We start from the raw sequence: 20,161 nt of genomic DNA, 5'->3' as shown, positions 1-20,161 counted from the left end.
TTCATTTGTAAAATAAACATATGTTGGTTCTTATTTACAAACAGATGTATGTACATACATAAGCGCAGGATGTACACACATTCACTGTAATGTATGGACCAGGACTCAGGCAGTCCGCAGTCTCAGGCAGAGGTCTTTCTCATCACCCATTATTTGATCCACCTTGAGCTGCAGTGAGAAAAACTATAAATGAAATTTGTAAATAACCAAGTGCCTTGACCTGAATAGCCCAGAGAAGCCCAATCTGAGCTGCTTCCACACGCCCCATTTTGGGGGGGGGGGGTTCCCTGTCCCAAAGCCGAGTCTTCATGATCTGCTTCAAGAACTCACCTTCCACATGCATTGTCCACCCATGTTTTGTGGGTGTTTGTTGCGGGGAAAAAAGGTTCCAAAACAGAAAACTCATTCTTTATCTGTGCCTCATCACAAATGACATTGGTGCACTCCCACCCAACTTTTCCTTTTTTTTTAAGTGCATGCAGGATTGCGCTATACCGTTGTCCTGTCTTTCAGCTTCTGTAGAAACTGGGCATGTGTACTCCATTCTCTACCGTAGATTTCCCACTCAGAGTTTTAAATGCAAAAGTATTTAATAAATATGTGAACAGTAGAGTAGCGTGATCGTGCAATTCCATCTCTTACTATATAAAAGGCAAACCATGTTCACCACCACTCACTCCTTATCCCCGCGGAGGTGCAGTATGTAGGGATAAGAAGCGAGTCATGGCAGCAAGGCCCTCACAAGGTCCCACAGCAGCAAGGGTGGGGCTCCCCGCTGCCTCCATGGGGCCTTGGGAGGGCTGTGCACAGCCCAAGTGGCAGCGGAGGGGTCAGAGAAGGAGGGAGCCCCTGCTCCCTTTCCCGATCCCCTCTCTGGCTGATGCCACAGGGGGAAGCGCTGTTAGGGCCTGTTGTATTTTCCCAAACAACAGGCCTTATTGCTAGTTTAAATTAAAATCAGAAATGGCCTTCGGCTCTCAGTGTTGTTCCTAAACTGATAGTCTGATTGCTGAACGATTCAATGTAGCAAGCATGATTCCCTTTGTATACATCATAGTAGAGTAAGGACTGTTTAAAAAAGTTTAAAGAAAGGGGGGGGGATTATACAATCACACATGTGATCCAGACACGTGCAGGAGGGGTAATAGCAAGAGGAGGGGTTGGAGATTTGTGGGAGGGCACTTCAAAGTGCAAAAAAGCCGCCACATGCATTGATATGGTAGATAATTGCACAGAAAAAGTGGCATCAAAAATAAAGACAGACCAAAACAGGTCTCACAAAAAATGCTTAAAAAACGGGCTCATCACAACCTCCTCGCACATGGGAAACAATGACGTGTGTAATGAGTGAGATAACCCGCCAGAGCTCCGTTGGCAGGCCATCCCATTAAGGACGTGTGGAAGCGACCTGGTCACGTCTTGGAAACTATGCAGGGTTGGCCTTGGTTAGGAATTGGATGGGCGACCTCCAACAATGACCAGGCAGGCAAATAGCACACCCACCTCTGTTAGTGTCTTGCCTTGAAAACCCCACCAGGGGTCACCGTATGTCAGCTACATCTGGTTGGCATTTTCCACCACCAAACAACTAAGTAAATATGTAAATGGGAGATACTGGGGACTGAACCTGGGACCTTGAACATGTCAAATGGATATTCAGCCACTGAGCCACAGCCCCACCCCGTCCCAAGTACAAATTTGCATAACAGCCTTTTTACATACCCCAGTGCACCAAGTCACTCGGCATTAAAAATCCCAAGCCCAGCTTTCGGCAGCTGTGAGAGTTTGTTTTAATGATCTGTCAGCCCTTCCGGAAGGGCTGTGAAATAAGCAGTCCTGTCTTCCTAACTTCTTCAGGGAATGTCAAAAGACAAACATTCCATGTGTTTTTCGGGACGAGGGAGGGAGTCTCTAAAAATAAACATCTGGGAGTAGAAAATGCCGTCTGAAGTTCTCGTCCTAGTTCCTATTTGTCTGCCCCTTCAGGTCCGTGCAGTTCTTGGACCTGGGAAACAGGAAGGCACCGTAATGGAATGCCTCATGCGATTCTCATGAGAAAAAATGACAACCTCAGCAAGAAAAATGTCCAGAAAAATTAATTCTGGCAGCTGAGTGTACCATTCTGACATTCCCTCCTTTCCAAGGACCACCAGAGTTTACAAAAAAATAATCTATTCTGGAATCTCAAAAGAAAAATCAGCACTGATTGCTGTGAGGAAAACAGAGGCACAGCCAGCATCAGGAATGAACAAAGGAGGTCTGTGGCCAATTTACTATCATAAACTATTCAAATACATATGAATGGAGGTTCCTATGGTTACAGTGCTATAAAGTTTAGGCTGACGATCGTTGCTGAGTTCCCCTCTCCTCAGCAGATACTTCTGACTCCAGGAAAGCTCTCTCTCTCTCTCTCTCTCTCTGTGTGTGTGTGTGTGTGTGTGTGACAAGATCCATGTGGACTCTCAGCCACACAAGCAGGAGGCTGACCTGAGGAGGAGATGGAAGAAAAAGCACGAGGCAGGGCGAGGAGAGCTACTTCACCCCCTCCCCTTTCAGTGCAGCGCCTGATCCACAGACTCCTATTTCAAGGCTCATCCTTCCCAAGGCTTTAAGGAAGGCTTCAAAGTCACAACTGGTGACCACATCCACAAAAAAACACCCCATTTCCCTAATCACTGTAATTAATAACAAAAGAAATGCACAAAAATGTTCTTCCCATGAACCCATCCCAACTAGGCATTTTACCACCTAGTTGCTAGACTCCCTGATCCTGTGCAGCAATCTGCACTACTGCTGGAGGGGTTTATACAGTCGCCACATGGGATTCTCATGCGCAATGGCCCACTGCTCAGTGAAGGAGCACTTTCTTGCATCAAGGTCCCAGGTACTTCCAGGTAAAGTTTTTTTTGTAATTTATGTGGGGAGAGAAGTCTCTTTTTTGAGAGGGCACCGCTAGGCTTTCCAACTTTCATCTTTGGACCAGCCACGTACTTTTCCATCTTGGCATTTGAAAAATTTGAAAAAAGAAAAAAGCTAAAGAAGACACGTTATCTTGAGTCTTTAAAGACTTTTCCTGCTGCACTGCTGTCACACCCTCAGGTCCTCTTGCAGAGGACTCTTGTTTCTATGTATTATGAATAAGATTGCTGAAAAATGTTGAAAAATGATATAATATGTAATATGATGTAATTATGTATTATTGTTAAAATCACTTGAAAAGGTTTATAAACTGTTGCACTATAGTATTGTAGAATTTTCCTTCCCGATGGTCTTTTGACCACCTTTATTTAGTAAGAGTTTAGCTTGGCAGAAGACAGTAAGTTCATGGGAAACACACAAAGCTGGAAATAAATTTAGCATAAATTACAACTGTTAACTGTGGCACATAAACATGGCTTGCAGTGTCTGGGCATATCCAAACAGGCTTCACACACTGTTTCCAAACAGCAGCTATTTGGTCTCTTTGGCAGTTGCAGAAGGCAAAGTGGAAGGGTCTACTCTCTCTCTCTCTCTCTGTGTTTAGGCAGGTGGCAAAACCCCACTCAAAACAGAGCATTTGCAAGCCAAAGATCTTGCACAGCTGCTAACAAGTAGCCAGCAGAGGGTGCTGCTTCATTTTCAACAGAACATCTTTTGCAAGGCGTCAAAGACTCCTAGTGGGTCCACACAGACAACCAGCCGAGGCACATCCATGTGGCAATACATTCACCCCAGGCAATCCTCTCCTCTAACCTCACCCTCAGTCAACATATATACGCTAAAATAGCGAATTCAGGGAGAGGGGATGATGGGTCCAGAGATATGCAAACATTCCTCTGCTTAAATCCTCCATGGCAAGAAGCAGCCTTGCAGATTTCCAAAAGCATTTCCTTTTTATTGAACATGCAAAATTGTGTTGCAAATACAAGCACACTGTTCTGTGGAGTGAATGCAGCTTTCAGGTGTTGAAAGACGGCAGAATACAACAGTGATGGCCAGTCTGGGACTTCATAAAGCCTGCTGGTGACATGGATACGTAACAAAAGGCAAGACCCAGCTAAACTGCACAGAAACAAGAGAGGGAAAAAAACCCCGGCAAGTCAAAAGCGTATCCAAAATTTACTAGAACAATTTAAAGTGGCAAGTGCTCAATTTCTCATGTGCCACAACAGTTCATAGTCAATATTTGACTATTGCCGGGGTGCCGGCCTGGGGCCTGCTGGAGATGGAACCATACCCGGTCTGGGCCCGCAAGTCGTATCTGTCAGGCCTCCGGTGATTACCCCTGCTGCTCTACCACCTCAAGAAGTACCGGCTGTTCCGCCGGAGGTCCCCCCTGCAGTTCCCCCACCTCTGGGGTGGCGTGAGCTAGAAGCCCACTTCAAAGGGGACTGTGAAGAGCTGGGCTCCTTCCTAGTACAAGCGCTGGAATTTTTCCAAGAGTGGGGCCACACCTTCCCGAATGAACACAGCTGGGTGAGCTACCTGGGCTCATGGTTGGGGGGCCCCGTGGCCAAGTGGTATGTTACCCTGTATGAGGCACAGGCCCCGGAACAGTGAAACTTAGATGCATTTGTGCGAGCTTTAAGAGCCCAATTCGAAGACCCACTTGAGGAGGAGCGAGCCAGAACCAAATTGAAATGGATTTGGCAGGGTAACCATTCCGTGCATGAGTATGCTGTGGAGTTCAGGCAGCATACGGCCAAAGTCCAGGACTGGACAGAGGGAATTAAAATCGCATTCTTCTGAGCAGGGCTGAACCTGGAGCTGGTAGCAAAGGCCCTGGTGCAAGATGACTCCAGGATGCTCCTAGGATGGATCCAGCTCGCCTGCAAAGTAGAAAGCCGAGACCAAGTGGTCAAGCTCCTGAAAATGCAGCACCACATTGGAACTCACAGCTCTTCCCGTGTAATAGGAGCGAAAGAAATCATCTAAGACCCACTCGCCAGAGATGGATAGGGCCATCCGCCAGAAGAGGGGTCCGTGCCTACAATGTGAGGGATTGGGCCATTTTGCAGTAGATTGCCCCAGCGGGAAGAAAGAAGCCATGGAGAAGGGCCGCCCAGCGCAGAAAACCCCGGTACCTGAGACCAAGCCGTCCCGCAAAGCTCCTAAGAGATGGAGTGAAGTGGATACTGGCCCAAAGGTGGGAGAGGAATCGGCGGCATCAAGCAGAGACCCTTTGGGAGGAGAAGAGGGCCTTCCAATACTAGCAGAAAATGCCAACTACCTGCTGTGAGGAAGCCCCGCCGGCAGGTCAAAGAGAAATCCACGCCTGAGGAGGTGAGATATAGAGGGGCCCTGTTTTATATGCCAGTCATGCTAGTTAACCCCGGGAGGGGAACCCACATCAGAGTGCGAGCTTTAATTGACTCAGGGTACACTCGGGACCTGACAGCTGCGGTGCTGGTCACGGGACTAGGACTAAATGTGTGTAAGCTGGAGCACCCTATTATATTTGAACAGATGGATGATTCCCGAAAAGGACCCCCTCCAGCTACGAGACAGAACGTACCCCAATGGGAATGGGGAGTCATTGGGAAGCCAGAACTTTTGTGGTAAGCGCCGCCACTAAATTTCCACTAGTGTTGGGGATACGATGGCTGTGGGATCATGAGCCACACGTAAGTTGGCGAAGCCGAGAGTTGTGTTTCACTGGGGAAAATTGCCAGCAACATAAATGGAACCCCGAGTGGGGCTTGGCAACACCATCCCTCCTGGAGGTGGCCCTACTGAACAGGGAGGAGAAGGAGCAAATTCCTCCGGAGTGCAGAGATTTGAGTCAAGTGTTTGATGAAAAAGAGGCTGATGAACTTCCCCCCCACAGAGCCATGGACTGTGCCACTGAACTGATTCCTGGTCAAAAACTCCCAAAGGGTAAGTTGTAATCTATGAGTCTGGGGGAACGAGAGGAATTACGGCAATTTATTGATAAAAACTTGGCTCGGGGTTTCATCCGGCCCACCAGCTCCCCCCATGCTGCTCCAGTGCTGTTCCGTAAGAAAAAAGATGGGGGGCTGAGGCTGTGTACGGATTATCGAGGGATTAATGCAGTCTCAATATCGAATGCTTACCCCCTCCTTCTCATCAGGGATCTACTTGGGGTTGTAGCCCAGGGGAAGATCTTTTCAAAATTGGATTTAAGAGATGTGTACTTCCGGATGAGAATAAAGGAAGGGGACAAATGGAAGACCGCTTTCAACACCCCATTGGGGCAATTTGAGTATTGGGTCATGCTTTTCGGATTACAAAGGGCCCCGGGGTTTTTTATGAATCTAATTAATGAGATCCTACACAAGCACCTGTACAAGGGGGGGGGCACGTTTATCTTGATGATGTTTTAATTTATTCAAAAGACTATGAATCACATGTGAAATTAGTACAGGAGGTACTAAAAACTCTGCGGGACCACCACCTGCCGGTAAAACGGTCTAATTGTGAATTGCATAAACAGGAGTTGGATTTCTTGGGTTATCCAATCTTGGGAGAGGGATTGAAAATGGACTCTAATAAAGTGCAAGCAGTAGTGGGGTGGGAACCCCAAAAACAAGGTGACAATTGCAGCCGGTCCTGGGATTCACAAACTTCTATAGGCTTTTCATAAAGAACTTTTCCCAGTCTCTTTGCCATTGACTGACCTGTTGAAAACCAAAGAGAGAGGACCGCAAGGGGTGAAGCCTAGTGCTAAACTAGAATGGACAAAAAACTGCCAAACCGCGTTTGAGCAGCTAAAACAATTGTTTACATCAGAACCTGTTCTAAGACAACCCGATGAAAATCGAAAATTTATTATGCAGGTGGATGCGAGTGATGCAGCGATGGGGGCAGGGGTCATATGGCAAGAGGATGAGAACGGGAGATTACGCCCTTGTGCTTACATCTCTAAAAAAAATTTGGATGCAGAGTGCCACTGGGCGGTGTGGGATAAAGAGTCTTCCGCCATCAAATTCGTGTTTGGGCGGGAACCCCAAGGGCAGGAACCTCCCCGCCTCCAAGGGCAGGAACTTTGCCCTATAACTAACATTGCTCTCCCCCCTTTTCATCACTTCTGCCAATTGCTGTAGTCTGTGTGCACTGATACTGATGGATCTCTAATAAAGAAACTTTAACAGGACTCTTGGAGGGTCTACAGTGAAGTAACTGGAGATCTAACTGGCAGGCCCTGACAACTTCAGTCTGGTCTCCCAGGAAGAGGTTGATAGGATACTGTGGCTGGTGAGGCCCACTACCTGCTCCCTGGACTCCTGCCCTTCATGGCTGGTGAAAGCCAGCGTGGATGGGTTGGGGGCCCAACTGGAGTATATTATCAACCTGTCATTGAGCTCCAGATTTTTTCCCAGGGCGTTAAAGGAAGCTGTAGTGAGGCCTCTCGTGAAAAAAAATCTTTAGACCATACCGACCCATCCAGCTACTGCCCAGTTTCAAAGCTCATGTTTCTGGGTAAGGTGACTGAGTGGATGGTGGTGGAACAGCTGCAGGTCTTCCTGGAAGATGCTTCTGCCCCGGACCCATTCCAGTCCAGCTTCCACCCAGGCCACGGGATGGAGACAGTGCTGGTCGCCCTCAAGGACAATCTCCACAGACATCTGGATTGAGGCGGGTCACTGCTGCTGGTGTTGCTAGACCTCTCAGCGGCATTCAGCACGGTCAACTATGAACTGTTGGCCCATCGCCTTGCCAAGGTGGGATCCGAGAGACTGCAGCAGTTGCCGGTTTGCTTTTTTCCATCTCCGGCAGGCCAGGCAGCTTGCCCCGTCTCTCATCCCATGACCTAATGACAGTGATCCATGCAACAGTTGCCTCCAGACTGGACTACTGTAACTCACCCTATGCAGGGCTTCCCTTGGGCCTGACCCAGAAATTGCAGCAGGTCCAGAACGCTGCTGCACATGTCTTGATGGTACTCCGTACGGGGCACACATCACTCCAATCTTGCAGCAGCTACACTGGCTCCCTATGGAATTCCGGATCAGGTTCAAGGTCTTAACCTACAAAGCCCTAAATGGACTGGGGCCAGCATACCTGAGGGACCTCCTGTTCCTGTATGTACCCCGGAGAGTACTTAGATCAGCAGAGAAACATCTGTTGGTGGTCCCTTGCCCCAGGGAGGCTCGGCTGGCCTCGACCAGGGCCAAGGTGTTTTTGGTCCTGGCTCCAACCTCGTAGAACTCTGTTGGAGGACACTTGGGCCCACCAAGATCTTTTATCCTTTCAGCGGGGCTGCAAGACAGAGATGTTCCGCCAGGCATATGGTTGAGGCCAGGATTAGGTTCATCAAATGAGCCTCCCTAATGGTCTCCTGCCAGCAGTGGGGCTACATAGTTGTCTGTATAGTGATTTCCTCCCCACGCATGCGAGGTCATAGTGTGATATCAACTTGCACCTCACAGGGAAGTGTGAAGGGGCCCCATCTTGAGATGTTATTCTTGGTTCTCAACACTGAAAACTATATCCTTCGAGATTGTTTGTTTTTATTGTTTATCTTGTGTATTTTCCTAATGTTGTAACCCACCCTGAGCCTGCTTGTGGGGCTAAAAATCAAATAAACTCAAACTCATTTGCTACCTGAGATAACAGGAACATATTTCTAATAATAGTCAATCTAGTTTCTTAGCTTCTGTTCTTTTCTTACTTGATAGCAGTTAGGGATTCTGCCAAATCCTTCCTCCCCTAGGGGATTCTCCCTGGGCTGATTTGAACTGTATATGTGTTGCAGAACAGAGCTTTATATATATTTGTTCTTTCCAATTTTTCTGTGGTGACTCAGATTTTTCTTTTAATTTGGGGGCACAGACTGGATGCATAATTTGATGTATGTTATTTTTGTGGTAGTATTATGGAAGTATGCAAAATGTATCAAGTACAAACACACACCAAAATGTGTGCCACATGTGCACACGCAACAGGTCATTGAAAACATGCAGAATGGCACGCTCATTACAACAAAATGGTGGGCTGAGCACTGAATGGAAGAAGTGACGTTCATCCAGCCTTTCAGAAAAGTATTTTCACAGATTAAGGGAATGGAATTTTAATAACCAAGTAACTGCAATAATTTGCTGTCTCAGAAGGAAACTAGGACAACTTTTGGACTCCTCCTGCCGTTGCACTTACCCCCATGTCTGTCTTGACTCTCGAGACCTTCTGCTGCACTGATCTTTATCTGAGAGACCCTCTTAGGGTAGCCACACAAGATATCCAAGAACTCTGGCTTTGGTTTATCCAATTTAAGCTCCCTGAAACATCAAAATGGAACACAGCTGATAAGCTGGAAGGATTTAAGTATAGATATCAGATTCATTTATCTCCTTTAACAGTCATTATGCAATCAGCAATTTTTATTTATTAATAAACAAGAAAAGACAAAAGCATATATAGTCTTCAAGGAGCCTCCCAAATCTATTAAAATTAGACATCAGAATTATGAAGGAAATGCACCTGCCTCCTAAGTAATGGCCCCAAAGGGAAGATTTCCCATTGCCCTTGGAGGGTAACTCATTAGCAGCAACTTGCTGCCTATGGAGGTTAAGGGGTAAATGATCCCATACCATAGAAGCAGGTTGCCATGCTCAGACCTGAGAAAGCAAATCCCTGCAGGGGGCCAGCCCCTTCCTGTCTGCTGCTGTCACACTGTTCCTTTCTCAGCATCAGCCAGATACTGTTGGGTGGGCTTGCGAAGGAAATATGGCAAGAGCAGTAGCAGATATTCCTTGAAAGCTACTAGGCAAAGTTGAAGGATGCGTGGATTGGCACAGAGACTAGCTGTGCTATTTCAGCAAAGTTACACCCTTCTAAGTCCACTGATGTCAGTAGGTTTGGAATGGTGCAACTGTGCTTAGGTTCACACTGTCAGTTCCTCAATACAGGCTTTACAGATTGCTTAGAGTAAAGGGAAAGACTTCTGGCTTGGGATGCATATTTACCAGATATAAACTTATAAAACCAAATATCAAGATTCCCTTAAAAAAAAAAGCAGGACATACACATTAGAATGAGAGATGCAAAGAGAAATATTTTGTATCTTTGTTGCAGTTCAGTGGCAAACTGGAGCACATGCCCCTCAGAACCTCTCTGGACGGGAGATTCTCACATGTTCTTGTTCAGGGGACAGGAAGCATCCAAATAAAGGGAGGTATCCAGTCACAGGGCTCAGTCCTGGGCCTAGCGCTTTTCAGTATTTTTATAGATGATCTGGATTAGGGTGTGAAAGGATTACTCATTAAATTTGCAGATGATGTCAAACTGGGGGGAGTAGTGAAGACAATAGTGAAGACAGGGATAGAATTCAACAAGATCTGGACACACTGGAAAAGGGGGCAGATTTGAAGATGTGATTGATCATAGTTAAGTGCCAGGTTCTCCATCTGGGTAACAAAAATGTAAAGGATGCATACTGGATAAGGGATACGCGGTATTTGCGGAGTAGTGTGTGTGGACAAGATCTTGGGATATGGGTGGATGGGAAGCTAAAAATGAGCAGTCAGTGTGATGCAGCTGCAAAAAAGGTGAATGCAATCTTTGGGTGTATTAACAAAGGCATAATATCCAAATCACAGGATGTCATTGTCCCACTATATACCATGTTGGTCAGGCCCTTCCTGGAGTACTGTGTGCAGTTCTGGAGGCCTCACTTAAAAAGGATGTGGACAAATTGGAACAGGTTCAGAGGAGAGCAACCAGGATGATCAGGGCCTGGAGACCAAGCCCTGCAAGGAAAGACTGAGGGACCTGGGAACGTTTAGTTTGGAGGAGTTTGAGGGGAGACATGATTGGTCTCTTGGAGTATTTAACGGCTGTCACTTAGAGGAAGGAAGGGAGCTGTTCCTGTTGGCAACAGAGGATAGAACTCACAATAATGGATTTAAACTACAGGAGGGAAGGCTGGACATCAGGAAAAACTTCTTCATGTTAAGAGTAATCCAGCAGTGGAATCAGCTGCCTGGGGATGTGGTGGGTTCCTCCCATTGGCAGACTGGATGCTTTAGGCTGTTTCTGCATTGGCCAGGGGGTGGGACTAGACGGTCTGTAAGCCTTTCCAACTCTATGATTCTCCGATTCCTAATCATTAAAGGCTATTACCAAAAGGCGAGGGAATTTGGAAAACACACATTTTGCAAAAACAGAAATACAAAAAGACACTGGGAGTAGAAGCCTGAGGGCAGGGTTTGTATTCTTAAGTAGCACTGAGAGGGAAGAAAGCTGCTTCAAGACATTTAACTCCCCCCCCCTCCTTTTGGCAATTGGTCTCATCACTTTGAAAAGGATGTTGCAGGGAGAGGGAATGTGTCCCTGTTGCTTAGGCAACCAGAACTCATCCTTGCATTGAGATGGGTATCTCATTGCAAGTAATAATAGGTGCACAGGAAAAATGTGCACCTATGGGATGTGGATGTGATTCCTCTCCACTGCATTACTTTCAACAGGATGAGTGTTTGGAGGCACATTCCAGTGTGGGCGAGAATTTGCCTAAGGCTGCTTTCACTCATGTCGGATAATGCAATTTCAAGTCACTTTACCAATTCTTCGCTCTTTAGCAGCTGCAAATGATTGTTAAAGTGCATTATCCAACGTGTGTGAAAGTAGTCCAAAAGCTTAACTGCCTCTTCTCTCATAACAGTGGATCAGGGAAACAATGATTGTGAACAGCCATAGAAAAGAAAGCAACAATTGATAGAAGGCAGGAAGGCTTAATGAAGGTTCCCCCACCCCCTTTCTCCAAAGGACCCTTTCCACAAACTATACAAAGCTGAGTTATTCAAGAGAGCTTTTTACTCAGATAGGAGAGCTGTACAGTAAGGAAGCACTCTGAAAAGATATGCATAGGGACTATAGACTTTACTACTATGTACTGTATGTTGCTGTACCTAGGATCCTACTAGATAGTTTACATGTTGTTTAATATACCAATCTAAGAATTGCTTATACAGTTTTAGCGTTTCTTCAACTCTGTATTGGATTATTGTTAGTTTTATAACAACAACAACAACATTCGATTTATAAACAGCCCTTCAGGACAACTTAATGCCTACTCAGAGTGGTTTACAAAGTATGTCATTATTATCCCCACAACAAAACACCCTGTGAGGTGGGTGGGGCTGAGAGAGCTCCAGAGAGCTGTGACTGACCCAAGGTCACCCAGCTGGCTTCAAGTGGAGAGTGGGGAATCAAACCCAGCTCTTCAGATTAGAGTCCCACGCTCTTAACCGCTACACCAAACTGGCTATTTTATTTATTTATGTCATTTATAGTCCGCCTTTCTCACTGGGACTCAAGGTGGATTACGTAGTGTGAGATTAGTACAATTAGTATCAAGGGCATTTCCATACAGTGTCAAGGACATTTCCATAAACAATAACAAGTTTACAAAGATATAGCATTAGCAAGGATCCAATACAGAAATGCTGAAACAGAACATAATCAATTCTAGGACTGACATTAGACAACATGAAGCACAGGTATTACATGGAGTACATATTTAAAGCAACAGATAATGTGTAAGGCAACATAGTGGTGAAGTCTATGGTGAAGTCTAACATTAGCGAAGCATCTGAGATCCCCTCCCTACAATACACCCCTCCTATCTCTGCAAATGTGCACTTATACACCCTATTATATTGTTTGTTGAAATGTGTTGAAATGGATTGTACTGATTCACACTGTGAAATCTGCCTTGAGTCTCAGTGAGAAAGGCAGACTATAAATAATGTAAATAAGTAAAATAAATAAAAAATAAATATCCATTTGCCCTTATGTCTCGTTTGCTGAAATGTCTCCTCTATCTGGCTTTTTCATCATCATTCTATGACTCTCTTTCCCTTTATATATAACATATATGCTCATTTTATCAAACATTTGGAAGGTTTGCCCTCGAGGACTGCAAGAGAAGCAGGAGATGATGCCATACCACCTGGAAGTCAAAGTACCTGAGCTTCGATGGCACATCTGTGAATATCCTCAGCATAAACTCAGTTTCCACACCAGGGCTGAATGTGGTCGGGATCAGGACATATCGGCCTCGTTTGAGAAGCACCTTCAAAAACACTGTGCGCATGTCAATGTAGTTGGAAGTCGCCACCTTCTCTTGTATATGCATAGTATGCATTCGACAGTTTCTATTGTCCTCCACCTAGGATTGGAAACCAGATGAGCACTGGTTGTTCTTCACTCAGACTGTACCTTGGCTAGGGGGCATCCATCAAGCTCCAACCTTTGGGTCAGATGGCTTGCTGGATCTACTATATGGCATACTATCAATAGTGCCATTGTAGTGGGAGAATACAAGGCACATTTGACAAATGGACATCATTAAAAGAGAAATGTTGATTTAGGCTGTCCTGGATTAGCTCAGCATGCAACTTGGCGACCTACCTTGAAAATTTCAAAGCCAATGACAAAATTATCGCCTTTCCCTTCTTTCTTGTGAACACGCTGATCCTTCTGTTGCAGGGAAATCAGTACTTTGTCCTCCACCTTTTTAACATCAAAGACGTACTAAAAGGAAGAAGGAGGTGAGAGACTGAGCTGCTGTGGTCAGTGACGCTTTCAGTCTACGCTAAAGGACAATGGCCACAGGGCCTCGCTGCCTATGACAATGAATACAAGCCGTGTACTGCTCCACATTTTGTAGCGAGGGTTTGAGAGGTGCAATTGGAGAGGGGACTGGAAAATAGTGCACAGCCACCAACCTTTATAGTGGTACCTTATTGTCGTGGTGGTGGAGAGGGCCCACAAGTTATAGCTGTCTTATGGCAACCTCTGGTGGGGTTTTCATGGTAAGAGATTAACAGAGGTGGTTTGCCATTGCCTGCCTCTGCAACTTTGGTCTTCGTAGGAAGTCTCCCATCCAATTAATAACCAAGGCCGACCCTGCTTAGCTTCTGAGATCTGACAAGATCAGGCTCACCTGCACTATCTAGGTCAGGGCACCTTATTGTAGTAGCTGGACGTATTTGATTTAATTGCATTAAAATTAATACAATTTAATTTTGTAAGATTTATAAATATGTGCCTAATGCTAGTCAGTTATTTCGGTTCTCATTGCACTCACTGGAAACAACCGATTAGGCTCACTTCTTACTTAGCATTTACATAGAATGTGCCTGTGTACTTTTCCATATCTCCATTCAACAAAATTCAAACTGGATATCCAGCGAGGAGACTATCCATGAAGGACCCAGGTCCCCTGAAAGCAAGCCAGAAATCAATCGGCATAAACCAGAGGGTCCCAATGAGCTGCATACGCATAATGCTTCCGGTAGAAATAATAAAATTTGCAGCTGAAAACGAAGCACCATGCTAAGACAGATGGAAAAATTACTTTGAAAAAGTACATTAACTTAAGGACCACAGAGATTCATGGGAGGGAGAGATTATTTTTAACTGCCTTCCCAGGTCTCAAAACCTGGATTCTTTAAGAAGGCATGAAGCAAGTTCATTCCCTCACGTTTTTCCCCCCTGACTCCCTTAGCTGCTCTCAATGCAACATACTCAGACTTCATCAGGACTTTTTGTTTAAATGTGTGTGTGTATATGTGTGGGGGTCCTAACTTGATTAATTTAGAGAGCCATATTTGTCTAGACTCTTATGGCATCCTCCAAGTATGCAGAAACCCCTATTTGGCTGTGAATGCACCCGTTTTGTCATCGTAACAGGGAACAGTTGTTTCATTATTAGCAGGAATGATCCAGAGGAAGGGAAAAAAGACAGAAGCCTATTTGGACAATAGAGTCGAGGCCCAAATCAGAATAGTGATTAGGAAGGAAAAGTGGAGTCACATGCATTTCCATGCCCCCTATACCATCTTTCTCCATTCAGACACCATGTATCTCTAATTTTAAGATGCTGGGTACTATCAGCATGTGATGGATCATCTTTACTCTTTTGGTCATCACGGACAAGTGGAATGCAAGTGCTATCAGTCACTAGTCTACTCCTCCAGGGCAATACTAACACCTGCCTTATTTCTGCTTGATGTAAGGAACTACAAACCACTTGGGCATATTCCAAAGAACATTTTTTCCCCAGATAAATTCCCTTGGACCAACAAAACCTCAAGTATTTGATCAGGGAAATAAAAAATGAGTATAACCAAGTCATTTCTGTTCAAGAGTCGTTCATAGCACAAACCTACTGTCTTCAATTACTGTAGGAAATGCAAGCACAAATGCATAAATGCTCTCCAACCTGTGGGTTTTGCAGAAAGGTGGCTCTGTTATTAAGACATCCACCAGATCGGTTTAAAAGGGGGTCTGGATTCTTTCTCCATGTACCGCACATGAGCCCACTTTCCCAGGTTTTGTGGATGCTAAAGATGGACGTGTTCACAAACCGACAGATGTCAACGTCAGTAAAATTTTTGCACCAGTCTTCGAATGACATCCTGGTTAATGGAGCCAAAGCAAGATACCATTATTAATTTTCAAAGGAAAATGCTAGAGGCCTAAATTACAAAGAAACCCATAGAAACATAAAATGTTTAAAGACCTGGGCCAGGCTTCAGCAATTGTAATGTTACACAATTAAAAGATTAAATTGAAACATTTGATTGATCCAGCCCTTTCCCACACCTTGAAAAACATGCAGGAATGCAATTCAGCTGCTTAGCTGTAGTTGCAGGTGTAGTTACAGAAAGTATTGAATACAAATGAAGCTACAAATGCATCAGACCATTGGTCTATCACAGTGAGTATTGTCTACTCGGAGTGGCAGAGGCTTTCCCGGGTCTCGGGTAAAAGTCTTTTCACGTCACCTACTGCCGGATCCTTTTAACTGGAGATGCTGGGAATTGTATCTGGGACCTTCTGTATGTCAGCTGAGCCACAGCCCCTCCCGGGGAGCACCACTACGAAGGCAGTGGCAACATGAGAAAATGCTTTGTCCCGTGGCAACCTTCCTGCTCTCTGAGGACCTCACGCCAACTGAATGCTATGGTCCACCAGATCCAAAAGATCCAGACCAGGACCTTGATCCTTCTAAGAGAACATGAAATAGCGGTCTGTTTACACGTTCTCGATCGTGCTCCTTTAAGCCTCGTCAGTAAGAGTCTCTCTACGTGATTCTTCTTACACGAGGATGCTCAAGTAAAGGCAGACATAATGTTAGCCAGGATGTATAGTTTAAAAAGGCAGACTGGAAGGCTTTGTCGATCCCCCCTCTCCACAGGAGGGTAGTTTTAAAAGACAGCGGCAGCGATGCTCCTCAGAGGATTTGTTAATTAGATGAAATTAACAAACCCTTTGAGGAGCAGTGGGGCTCTGTCTTTTCAAACTACCCTCCTGTGGCGAGGGGAAATTGACAGAGCCTTCAGCTTTTAAACTACACCTTCCCACTAACATTGTGTCTCCCTTCACTTCAGCATCCTTGTGGAAGAAGTATCGTGTAGACAGACTCTAAGATTCAAAGGGGTGAGAGCCACACCCTGCTTTCTCTGGGTACCTCTCTGAGCACGGAGAGGGAGGCTGCCCTAGAAACCTTGGTGACATCACAATGCTTTGGGGGCAATCTCCCCAAGTAGATGGGCCAGTGCCCTCTTCCTGGTCCTGGTCAACCATGTGCCCTCTTCCTGGTCAAGGGCCTCAACAGGTATCCCACCATATCCAACTTGTATATTGGTTGTGATGCAGACCATGTTTGTGATACAAGACCATGTTTCACCAGTGATACTAATTGCCATACTCACCAGAACTCTCCATCGTTGTCAACAGTGAGTCCTATCCTCTTTCTTTCTTTATCACTCACATTTGTCCACTCCTCTGACCTGGCAACAAAGTGATTTGTAAAATTAAATATTCCTTAGATTCCTATGAAGCTGTAATGCTGTTTGGAAAGTCAGAAATCTTGAAGGACGTTGTGTTTTCCACTTTTGATAACGTTCAGTTGTAGACTCTGTTAAGAGCCTAGGGGTTATAGTGGTTCCATCACTGACTTCAACTTCCCCAATGTGTGCTGGGAGACAGGCTCAGCAAAGCGACAAGACTCACGCAACTTCCTGACCTACCTGGCCAATAACTTCCTTTTTCAAATGTTGCAGGAAGCTACAAGGGGCTCGGCCATACTAGACTTAATATTAACCAACAGGGAAGAACTGATAGATGAGATGAAGGTGGTGGGGACCTTAGGGGGAAGTGACCATGTCCTCCTTGAATTCCAGTTGCTGTGGGGGACCAAGGAAGTTTGTAGCCAGACTCGTAGGTTAGATTTTCATAGGGCCAACTTCAATGAACTCAGAGGCTTGATGAGAGTCATTCCGTGGGGGAGTGTGCTGGAAGGGAAAGGAGCGAGTGAAGGGTGGGCCCTTCTCAAACATGAGCTTTTGCAAGCTCAAGCCCTTGCTATTCCAGCAAGACAGAAACATGGTAAGGGCTCCAAGAAACTGATGTGGATGTACAGAGAACTCCAGAATAAGTTAAGGGAGAAAAAGGAAATGATCAGGAAATGGAGAGAAGGACAGACCTCTAAAGAGGAATATATGAGGGGGGAGTTCTGGTGAAGAGGGCAAGGAAGGCGGATGCACAGCTACTTAGCTGAAGGACAACACTGCTAATTTGTCGTATGGGAGTTTCTTCCACTCGAATATCTGCTTGGATCAAAAGACAGATTGTGAGTTTATCCCATCTGCATTCCTGAGACTGCTTGTCGGGGGGCAACTTTTTTGGTGAGACGGAGGTTTTGGCATTGGTTCCTTCTGCAGCATTTGGAATTGGGGAAAGTTATCTTCACTCATACGGCTGTTGGAGCCGTTAATTGACACTAAGCTTTCCGCTCCTCATTTCTTGATGTTAGAAGAGACTAATTTAATTTAACGAAGAGAGATTTTCTCCAAGACAATAACATCCTTTGGGGGAGAGCCTTTTTTAAAGGAGATATAAAGGACGTTTGAATAAACCTTTCTTATTCCAGCTTTTTGGAAGATTTATAGACTTGGGAAGTGAAAAGTCTCAAGACTGAGTGTTTGTTCAAGATTTATTAAAGTAGATCTGGACATTTTTAGGGGGAAAGTACTTTTGCGATTAAAAGCATTGCCGAGAAGGAACAGTTAAGCTGGGAAAGTGAAACTGGGAAAACAACTGTTTGTTTTGGCTATCCAAGATAAGAACACCTGGACTGCGTTATTGTTTTCCTTCGGTTGCTATGGCAATGGGACTTGGAAGAGATACCATTGCTATAGTGAAGGAAAGAAGAGAATTTTAGACATCGACTGCCACTTCGTGGCGCCTTCTGGCAACTACAATATTTACAAAGTCATGACAACTTCAAAAAAAAAAAACCTGGTTGTGGATCTCTAGATCTTCCAGAAATTGAACAATTTCAGAAATATTTTCAACAAATGACTGATAAGATGGACGAGTCGGGGAAGAATTTGGGGGCCAAAATGGACTCCCCTGAGAAACAAATAGACAAAAAGATTGTTGTTTTGAGAGATCAAATGACTGAACAAGTTCAAAAATTGGACCAATCTATGAAACAAGTCTCTGTAGAAGTGAATCAAATTGAGAAAGTGGAGACATTACAAAACAAAGTAGATTCTCATGATAGTCTGACTGAAAAACAATTAGACAGCCTGGCGCTGTTAGAAATGCAAGAAAAAGAATTTGCCCTGAGGTTTAGATCCATTCCAGAAGAAGATGGTGAGGACATTCTGGACAAGATGACTGGCTTTGGCGGAGTTTTTGGACTGGGATCAGGATGAAATGCAAATGGAAATTGATCACACATATAGAATTAACTCTAAATTTGCTAAAATGAGAAAACTCCCAAGGGATGTGCTGGTCCACTTTGTACGAAGAAGAGTGAAGGAGCAAATTCTACAACAGCACTATACCACAAAATTAGTAATTGGTGGTGTTCAGATTATAGTTTTGAAAGAAATTCCCATCCGATTTCTGCGTAAACGCAAGGTTTATAGCTTTCTGGTGGAAAAGCTGAAACAGAAAAATACTGCTTTTCGATAGGATACTCCAGAAGGTGTGATTTTTACATTTCAAGGGCAAAGATTTAGACTAAACTCAGTACAGAAAGCCAAAGACTTTTTTGAAAAATATAGGCATCAATTGGAGCAGCGTAAAGAGGAGGAGGAAGTGGAGGCCCATATCCAACACTGCTCCTTATTTTTCCATATACTGGGATCCCCCCCCCCCATTTTATTAAATTTTAAAATTTCACAGCACGATGGTTTACAAAAGTTTAACATGGAATATCAATGGAGCAAATTCAGTCCCAAAAAGGAAGAAAATTTTTCATTACTGAAAGAAATTAAAATATGATATGATTTGTTTGCAAGAAACCCATATTAGAAGAAAAGATATAAAATTTTTGACATACAAAATTTTGGGTGAAGAATTTATAGCAGCAGATACCAAAAAGAAGAATGGAATTGCCTTATACATTAAGCCACATTTAAAGCCTAAATTGATAATGAGTGATGAGCATGGAAGATATGTGGCAGTAGAAATTGATGTACAGAGGACAAAAACATTGGTGGTGGGTCTTTACGCTCCAAAGAATAAAACTGGATTTTATAAAAAAATTGGGGATTGTTTAACAGATCTAACATATGAAAACTATTGTTTGATGGGGGATTGGAATGGAGTGATCGATCCAAAGATAGATAGATGCTCTGAGAAACATATTAAGATGAACCAGGGCAACCTACCTAAAGCCTTTTTTGATCTAATGGACAATTTGGATCTGATTGGAGACAGAAAAATGGTAACGCAAGAGAGTATATTTTTTTTTTCAGAATCTGTGTAAGAGTTGTGATGTGTCAGCGGGAAAAATAGATGAATATATTAATAAACAGAAGTTACCTAAGATCAGAGAACAACAAAGACAAATTATGAATGGACCTATAACAGTAGGAGAAGTGGGAGAAGCCATAAAAAGTAAGTTGGGAAAAGCTCCTGGACCAGATAGCCTCCCAAGTAGCTACTACAAGTGTTTTGAGGATGAACTTCTTCAGCCTTTTCAAAAGATGATGAACTCTATTTTAGAGGAAGGGAAAATGCCGGACTCATGGAAGGAGGCCAACATAACACTTATTCCAAAAGACGGACAAGATCACACACTGACAAGAAACTATAGGCCAAAATAACGACTATAAGCTGTTTGCATCGATCTTGGCAGGAAGACTTAAAAAGTATCCTACGGGACCTTATTCATGAAGACTAAAGTAGATTCCTACCT

General features: G+C 44.5%; 1 protein-coding gene across 1 annotated transcript in view; it reads right to left on the bottom strand.

The window, feature by feature from the left end:
* The window catches only part of CAPN6 (calpain 6), a 91,571-nt gene that overhangs the window by 9,841 nt on the left and 61,569 nt on the right, over window positions 1-20,161 (bottom strand). Inside the window, exons 7-11 of the mRNA XM_054996350.1 lie at window positions 16,659-16,736; window positions 15,164-15,359; window positions 13,348-13,470; window positions 12,903-13,105; window positions 9,094-9,215 (exon numbers count right to left, since the gene is read on the bottom strand). Of these exons, the coding sequence (XP_054852325.1) occupies window positions 9,094-9,215; window positions 12,903-13,105; window positions 13,348-13,470; window positions 15,164-15,359; window positions 16,659-16,736 (722 nt within the window). The remainder of the gene's footprint in view (window positions 1-9,093; window positions 9,216-12,902; window positions 13,106-13,347; window positions 13,471-15,163; window positions 15,360-16,658; window positions 16,737-20,161) is intronic.

This window comes from Eublepharis macularius, chromosome 13, assembly GCF_028583425.1.
Source record: "Eublepharis macularius isolate TG4126 chromosome 13, MPM_Emac_v1.0, whole genome shotgun sequence".
Taxonomy (NCBI): Eukaryota; Metazoa; Chordata; class Lepidosauria; order Squamata; family Eublepharidae; genus Eublepharis; species Eublepharis macularius.
The sequence above is the reverse complement of the archived record's forward strand: the minus strand, read 5'-3'. Positions and strand labels throughout refer to the sequence as shown.